The sequence below is a fragment of the Solanum tuberosum genome, unplaced genomic scaffold, assembly GCF_000226075.1.
Source record: "Solanum tuberosum cultivar DM 1-3 516 R44 unplaced genomic scaffold, SolTub_3.0 scf00039, whole genome shotgun sequence".
Lineage (NCBI taxonomy): Eukaryota > Viridiplantae > Streptophyta > Magnoliopsida > Solanales > Solanaceae > Solanum > Solanum tuberosum.
In genome coordinates, this window is record NW_006238968.1 from 1,667,802 (window position 1) to 1,676,490 (window position 8,689).

The 8,689-nt window shown below is 36.0% G+C and overlaps 2 protein-coding genes across 4 annotated transcripts; one reads left to right on the forward strand and one right to left on the reverse strand.

The window, feature by feature from the left end:
* Positions 1 to 1,001: 1,001 nt before the first annotated feature.
* Positions 1,002 to 8,671, reverse strand: LOC102581166 (UPF0434 protein Pmen_1615). Of its 3 annotated transcripts, none has more exons than XR_366978.2 (4): positions 8,494 to 8,671; positions 8,369 to 8,423; positions 7,436 to 7,626; positions 1,002 to 1,655 (listed from the first exon to the last, which is right to left on the reverse strand). XR_366978.2 is itself a non-coding variant. In XM_006343285.2 (3 exons), exons 1-3 carry the CDS (start codon positions 8,583 to 8,585, stop codon positions 7,525 to 7,527), a joined length of 249 nt encoding a protein of 82 aa, XP_006343347.1. In that variant the 5' UTR covers positions 8,586 to 8,671; the 3' UTR covers positions 7,283 to 7,524. The 3 variants fall into 3 exon arrangements, 1 of the variants encoding a protein (XP_006343347.1); XR_366977.2 differs by lacking the exon at positions 1,002 to 1,655 and adding an exon at positions 2,770 to 2,849; XM_006343285.2 differs by lacking the exon at positions 1,002 to 1,655 and having other exon boundaries at positions 7,283 to 7,626.
* Positions 1,662 to 6,561, forward strand: LOC102580931 (aspartic proteinase-like protein 1). Its single transcript, XM_015306858.1, has 10 exons — positions 1,662 to 2,220; positions 2,722 to 2,857; positions 3,593 to 3,828; positions 4,198 to 4,422; positions 4,540 to 4,675; positions 4,996 to 5,069; positions 5,132 to 5,231; positions 5,323 to 5,383; positions 5,788 to 5,859; positions 5,945 to 6,561. The coding sequence occupies exons 1-10, from the start codon at positions 1,871 to 1,873 to the stop codon at positions 6,196 to 6,198; spliced, it is 1,644 nt and encodes a 547-aa protein (XP_015162344.1). The 5' UTR covers positions 1,662 to 1,870; the 3' UTR covers positions 6,199 to 6,561.
* Positions 8,672 to 8,689: the final 18 nt, after the last annotated feature.

The window sequence follows — 8,689 nt, forward strand, 5'->3', positions numbered from 1 at the left end:
GCAAGACCCTCGGTGCGAGAAGAGAATATATAGCAATGTAATCCAATAGGTGAAGTCCGAAAAAAGTTACTATACGCAAAAAAGTTACTTATTTTTTAGTAGAAAATGTTTTCCACCATACCAAACACACCCTAACATGTCAAAACATACCTAAACCATCACTTTTGTAGTTTCACAACTCTAGCTATCTGTTGTTCCTAAGTTTGCCTTCTCACATAATTTAGAAAAACATTATATTTAATATGATTAGCTAGCTGAACCTAAGAAAAACATTTTCTGATCCATTTTACTGAGTTCAACAAAAGGTGACCATTAAAAAGGGCTTTTTAACAGTCTCTTATTATAGTGAGTGTAGAATATATGTTGTCTTCCTTGTTTCAAACTGTTTTGGAATGTTTTTACTTGAGCTAAAGATCTAACATCTCCACCTAGTAGGGGTAAGGTCTACGTAAACACCACCCTCCCCAAATGGATTATGAGATTACATTGAATATATTATTTTATAATGAGTGCGGATTACCTTTATTTTTACTACTTGCGATAGTAAATACTTGCTAAACCCAATACAAAACTTAAATTTTGAATTGTTTTTGCTTATTAAGCATTCAAATGATCACATGCAAATACTTGTCACAGAATAAACTTGAAATTGCAGTATTAGACTCTTATGCTTCAATCCAGTTTTGTTATTAGGGATTTAAGCGCAAAGCGCAATTAAAGTATAGGCTTTAGTTTTTTTTTAAAAACAAGCAATAAAGGGAAAAAACATAAATATAATATCCATAATATTTTCCTTAACAACTAAAATACACTTATTTGCCGATTATACACAACTTAAATGAACCTTCGACGAGTTTAACAACAAACATACTCAGTGTAATCCCACAAGATGTGGTCTGAGAAGAGTAGAGTATACAGGACCATATGAACCTTACAGAGATAGAGAGACTATATCCGAAAGACCCCAGCTCAAGTAACGCAAATCAATGAACACATAGAAGGAAACAAATAAAGCATGTACAAGAGGAAGCATCACATGACATACAACCAACAACAAAGTCAATCTTCCAATAATTCTCATCTCACTAGTTATTCTGGTAGGTACTACCACCCTCCCAAGTTCTCACATACACCATTAACATTAAAAACCTGGATCCCATTAACTCTGAGCCCAAAACATGTAACCCACTATGTCTCTCTCATTCTATCATTATTCCCCATTTGACAATAACCTACTACAACTTGTAGTAAAAGCTTCAGCTGGTGGGCTCACCTTCCACATCCTCCACATTTCTATTCATACATCTTTATCAAACACCATTTTATTGATTCATAGTTCTTCCCTTTTAGTTTCTCATACATTATATATATGTACTATACACTATGCATATATCTATATTCCAGTCTTTTTTGTTCATTTCATATCACTGTTCTATTGAGAAAACCTTGAGGAGTTCTTCCCGCAAACTGCTCCTGGTTGAATTACAACAACTTTTTCGCAGACATTCACTTGCATCACGTCATCTTCAACCAAACCTCCACCCTAGAAGCCCATGGGATTCAATGATATGTGCTTGTGGGTCGGAGTGAATATTATAGACCAACATATCTGGTAGTTGACAATCGTTCAGACTTGGTAAAGGTTATCACAACACCTATAGTAGGACAAGAGGACTTGTTAGCTCTGGAGATTGACTTAGGCAAATCTCATATTGGAATAAGAGGACAAATATAGGGCCTCCCATATAAGGAAAATCATCAGGAATTCAATTGTTGAGAAATCTTCGCAAAATCGCGAGGCTCCAAAGATTAGACCAGAACAGACAATATCGTGACAATTGAGCTGAGCCATTGGGTTGATTTGATTACAATGGATGATTTTTGTTGTACTGGTAACTTCATGGTATTTGTTCTTTTCTTCGCTTTACTGTTGCATAACAGCAGTGAAGCATTTGGGACATTCAGGTTTGATATACACCACAGGTATTCTGATCCAGTAAAAGGTATTTTAGACCTTCCCTGGTTGCCTAAAAAACGTAGTATTCAATATTATTCAGCTTGGACACAACGTGATCGCCATATCAACAGGCACCGGCTTACCAGCACCGTTGATGCTACTCCCAACAGTCGCCGTCTTACCAGCACCATTGATCCTACTCCACTACCGCTCACGTTCGCCGGAGGAGGAAACAAAACAGTCCTACTCAGTTCGTTGGGATTGTAGGTTCCTTCTCCTTCTCTATATTAGTACTTCAATCACCTGTGTGTCAAAAGAACTCTGGAACTTCTGCTTATGATTATCTGTTTTTGTTCATTTTGGGATATCCAATAAAATTGGAACGGTACAGAGAAAATTAGCATGACCTTTGTGCAAGTATGACACGTGTCTGTTTTCAATTTGACTGAGGTTTACTTGTCTATGTAATTTGGCAATGGAAGACAAAGTTTTGTAAGAGAAAGAAGTCGAGGTGGATTCAGGATTTATAATCAGAGGATGCATCTATACTGAGACAGTGGGACCGGTAGACGTGCATCCACTGCTTACGTGTAGGGGATCCTGGGAAGAGGGGACCTGGTACATTAGTTACAGGCTCATCTGAACTCAATAGCTTTGGTTCAAACTCTATATATATAGTTGTTAAATTGCATTACCTGTAGTCATGCAGCAACCAAGTACGTTCTTCCTTCAGGACTAACTAAATGTGTTTGTGTGAGTTTCAGTTTGCATTATGCAAATGTGACAGTGGGCACACCTGGGCTATCATTTCTGGTGGCACTCGACACTGGCAGTGACTTGTTTTGGCTACCATGTAACTGCAACAACTGCGCTCACACACTCCTGACAGGTTCTGGAAGAGTATGTCAATCGAATTTTAGTTTTGTGCATTAACGGTATATAAAAAATTTTAAGCTTAAGTTAACCTATAACAACAGGATACTCTTACCTATCAAAAAATGATGATATACCTATAAAATAGGATAAAAACTGGCCATAGCCAGTTAAATTGCACTTGTCATTTGATAAATTTGCAATTAAGCTTGAGATCTAGTATCAAAGAAGAAACTGCGCGGACAATTTTGAGGAACCAGTTGGAATTTGAATAATAATGTTTAAAAATATCACAGAATTAAGTATGTGCAAAAGTGAGATTTTATGCACGTCATATAGGATTGAAAAAAGAGTGATTGAATGATCAATGAAGCGGGAGGATAGACAAGAGGTGTTGGGTTCAAAATCCCAATGGAGGTGTAGAACACTAAGAAATTTCCTCCCATTCTGCCAAGTCTTGGTCGGCAGAGCTATACCTATACTGGTGAGAGATAGGAGGTACCAGATGGAATAATCAAGGTGTGTGCAATTAGGCCGAACACCTCCATCATGAAAAAATATGGTTGAAATGAAGTTTTGGATCACCATTCATTGAAAAATTGAGGTGCTTACTAGCATTAGTTTTGTGTGCTACTGTACTACACCAAAGTTGGCTTCATGGACTAGATTTCCTTATTTATGTTTTTTCTTCCCTTATTTCTGTTTATGTCATTGCTTGATGACACTTATCATAATTGTTTACAATTTACATTTTTGGAACAGCCTACAGACCTTAACATTTACAGCCCGAATACATCATCAACAAGCAAAATTGTTCCCTGCAATGGCACTCTATGTGGGCAAGGAAGACAATGTTCAGTGGCACAAAGTGCATGTGCTTATAGAGTTGCATATCTCTCCCATAATACCTCATCTTCTGGGGTACTGGTAGAAGACATCTTGCACTTACAAACAGATAGTTCTCAACAAAAGGCTTTTGAGGCACCAATTACATTGGGGTGAGTGTGTATTACTTCGTGTTTCTCTTTGGAGAATATTAGGGTAATAACTAACACAGGCCAGTGCAAGAGGAAGTGCAAGCTCAAGGATCAGATGCGGATCTAAGGGTTCAACTTTCCATCTCGAACTATGTATACATGTGCTAAAAGACATTTACGATGTATACACATTATGAAATCAAACTGATTATGAACTTGCTGACTCTAAATTTTTTGTTTGCCTCTTCCTAGAATACCTGTGAAATCAACTAGTCGAGTGATAATTTCAGAAAGTAGTTTCGATTTCCCAAATTTGATAAAGAAGCATTGGGTTGTCTAATGCTTTTTCTTGTCCACTACAATCTAAATTTACTAGTAGTCCTATTTCAGGTGTGGAATGAAACAAACTGGTGCTATTCTGAATGGTGCTGCTCCCAATGGTCTATTTGGACTCGGTATGGGCAATATATCTGTTCCTAGCGTTTTAGCCAGCAAAGGTCTTGCTGCGAATTCTTTTTCTCTGTGTTTTGGGGCTGACGGTATTGGAAGAATAGATTTTGGAGACAAAGGGAGTCTGGACCAAGGAGAGACACCATTCAATCTTGAACAGACACAGTAAGCATTCACCTTGATTCAAAGTATTTAGCATTTTGATTCTGTTTCAAGCTTGATTAAGATGTGGGAATACAATCTAAACATCTATATTTCCTTCTTTTCTCTCTCTAAATGCAGCCAAACTTATAACATTAGTCTGACGGGAATAACTGTGGGAAACAAGAATATTGATGTTGATTTCACAGCCATAGTTGACTCTGGCACCTCATTCACATACTTAAATGATCCTGCTTACAAAGTCATTACAGAGAATGTGAGTCGGGAGCAAACACGAATGCAACTTATTTTGGCTATTCAACTAAGCAATTATTTTCGACACGTAATACAAATCTATCATATATAAACACTAAAATTCTATCATATATGTCTGAAAAAAACACTAAAAATTCAATAAATATAAACCATAATTTCAAATGACGATTATTTCAGAGCTAAAACCTTAAACATTGAACTCATCAAGCTTAAATCCTAGATGTGCCTTCGGTCAGGACTCAAGAGTTGAATGTATGGTCACTAATTGGAGATTTTGTTGTTTAATATTTGACAGCTAAATGTATTTAGTATATTTTGCAGTTTAATTCTCAGGCACAAGAGCTACGTATTCAGCCTATGGTCCAGGTTCCATTTGAGTACTGCTATGGGCTAAGGTAAATTCCTTCTCTTAATTCCCTATAAACTCTGAAGAAGTTAACACCATCTGTTGATACAGGGTAAATCAAACTTACTTTCAAATTCTTGATGTAAATTTGATGATGAAAGGTGGCAACCAGTTTTATCTTTTTGATCCAATTATAACATTGTCCCTTCCGGTAAGATAGTACTGCTCTTAGTATGTTAGAATTAGATCATTCTTGTTTTCATTTTCTAATTTCTAATAAAATGACCCTGCTTAATCCTCAGGACGGTTCCACAGCATATTGTTTAGCTGTTGTCAAAAGTGGGGATGTCAATATCATTGGACGTGAGTATCTATTAACTAGTAATGAAATTCTACTTACTGCAACCAAGGATCTAAACTCTTACAAATAGCACGTGCCAAGAAATATTAAAAAGTTTTAGTTTTCATCATTTTTTCTAATGATGGTGGTGTTCGGGCCAGCTTGCGCGTACTTTTCACTGGTACCTGTTACCTCCCACTAGCATAGGTATCAGCTAACTCTACCCACCAAGACTTAGGCAAATGGGAAGAAATCACCTAGTGGCTTTTATCTCCACTAGGACTTAAGCCAGAGACCTAGTTTTCATCTTATATTATCTCCATTGGGACTTAAACTGAAGACCTAGTTTTCATCTTATATCTTGAGTCTTCACATATTTTGTTTTAGAGATGAAACATACAACACTGATATGAGGACCCCTTTGCAGAAAACTTTATGACCGGCTATCAGGTAGTTTTTGACCGAGAAAAGATGGTTTTGGGATGGAAGCCATCTGATTGTGAGTTTCTGTTTCCTTATTTAACATTAGAACCTTCTGTGTATGCAAAACCAGTTCAAGTCTAAAATGGAGTCCTTTTTCACAGGTTATGATTCTAAAGAATCCAAAAGTAAAACTATTCTCCCCATTAACAAGCAAAGGCCTACTGAAGGGTCTGGTCCTACCAGTGGGCTGCCAGAAGACACCAGAGAAAATGGAAATGATACCATTAGGTCGACACCGGATTTTACATCATCAACATCTGCGGGCAACTATGTAACAAAGAGCTTGACATTCTTTTGCCAACTTGTAGCGGTTCTGTTTTTCCTTTATAGCCATTATTTGATTATTTCTTCATAAGTTCTTTATTCTTGTTTATAATGAGCTCTGTGTAAGTGGTGCTATAGTGACTTGAAAGAGTAAAAAACACACCATTTTTTCCCATACTGCAATGTTGTTCTGTGATTTGTTTTTGTCAACAATATGGAAACAGACGATGGAGTGAAATAGTTCATGCTACTTGAGTACTCACTCGTAGTCTCGTTCATAGGAAGCTGAAAGGTCTCCTTTTGTACAAAAACTGGCACCAAGCAGCATCATTCCCTTGATTTAACAGTGAAATTTCCCACTTTATTAGCTAATGCATAGGAAGAGCTAAGATCAGACCTAGAGCCTGTTTGGATTAGCTTATTTTAAGAATTTTTAAGTCAAAATAGTTTTTAAGCACTTTTGAAGTGTTTGGATAAATTTAAAAAGTGCTTATAAGCACTTGGTTTTAAGCTTAACTGATAAAAATAAGCCTAAAGTCAATCCAAACAGGCTCCTAGTATGGAAGGAAAATAGAATATGGTATTCCTAGTACTTACTGTGTACTTCTTCAAACACCAACTTAATTTGCATGAGGTTTTAGAGTTCCAATGCCAAATCTACAGATTTCACTTGATAAGCAGCTACTCTAAAGGCAATACCTCTTCCCTCTCTATATTGTATCTATTATCCCGATTCCAAGGTATATCAAAATTCAGGATCTTGAAATTCTAGTTAAAACACTAACAGTGAAGAAGCCAAAGATTAACTGATGGCATCCCACTAATTGCTCCTTCTGTAAGTATTCTAAGGCCAAGATACAGCAACTCAACTATGTTTCGGAATGCAACATTAGAACTAGGTTTCCTTATTTACATGTAAACTCTAGAAAACACTGATATTATGCTTACTAATTTAAAACAGAAACTAGAAACAGTAAATGAAGTTTAAGTCATGTTCTCCAAATGCCAGGGTGTTTGTGTTTCGTGAATTCGAGGCATACCATTAATCAAAATGTATAAATCACGAGGCTTTATGCAGTAATATGTTGCGACTCACGCTTATGGGAAAACACAATCTATGCCCAAGTGTAATAAGCATGGATGATTGAAATGCAAAAAGTTTGCGCAAAACTACCTCATGAAAAGAAGAGAAGAAAATAAGCTACTTCCAAGTATTACTAATCAAAGAGTAGCACTTCTTATAAGCCACATAGCGAAGTACAGATTGGTACAACTAAGACTGCAGCGAGGAGCGGGTTGACATAATAAAGAGGTTCAACTGACGTCACCTGACATAATTCTCTTTAACATCTTCCATCAGCTTATGAACTCCATTTGTCAATGAATTGTGTTAAGAACTACCTCTTTGATCATCAGTTCATTTACCAGGCAAATCAACAGAGCCATCAGAATGTGATGCATCATCAGTCTCGATAATCTTGCCATCCGTTGGTACAAGACGAGGAATCCCATCGACTATCTAATTGAACACAAGGAGACTCATAAGCAAATCACGAACTTAAGACACCAGCAAAATGTAAATCATGAAGTCAAATAAAAAAACCTTCAGTTGATCTGACACAAATGTTCTCTTAATTTCCTTCGTTTGTACTGACGATATTTTTATGGAAAATGTTCTTGAATTAACATTTTTAATTATTTGTCATGAAATAACTTTCTACAAAAAGTGAAGGAAAGTTATGTCCCAAGATTTTAAACTCTTTATACTCCCTCCATTTCAGTTTGTGGTATAGTAAAGATAGTCTAAACAACTTACTTTATACTCCCTCCATTTCAATTTGTTTGTCTTACTTTCTTTTTTAATCTGTTACAAAAAGAATGTCTGGCAACTCTTTAACTTTCTCCATACATGTTTAAATCCACAAGATTAAAGAGCATTTCAATACATTCTAAGTATTTTTAATTTAAGAACACGAGATTCAAAAGTCTTAGTATTTATTTTCTTGAACTACGTGTCAAGTCAAAAACAAACAAACAAATTGAAATGGAGGAAGTAATATAATAAACTTATTATTCAGATTACTGGTGCTTGACATTATGAAACGATACAATCTATCTAGACGTTTGTATACATCAAATCAATACAATATAATACATTATGATATGATAGATAGCAATTAGCAACCATCAGCAAACATTATTCCCATTGACAAAGTGGAAATAAAACTCAATTGTCCAACAAAAAAAAAAAAATCACTCACCGGATATGAAACACCAATTGCATCACTGATTAGAGAATTCGTCTTCTCGCAAAGCCTTAAACGAAAAAAAAAAATCTGAGTTGAGAAAGAAAAATAATTTCAAATTTAAGTAAAAAAATTCAGACCTCAAAGGTTGCTTAGAAAGTGGACAGACAAGAATTTCGAGGAGCTTCTTGTTAATCCCATCTTTCAGAAGTATTCTTCCAAATTTCACCATTTTTATCCAATTTGATTCTCAACAATCTAGGGATTTGAAATGATGGGTTAGCGGGTCAAAAAAAAAACAAATCAGCTCAATTTTGATTTCTTAACTCTAGGCCC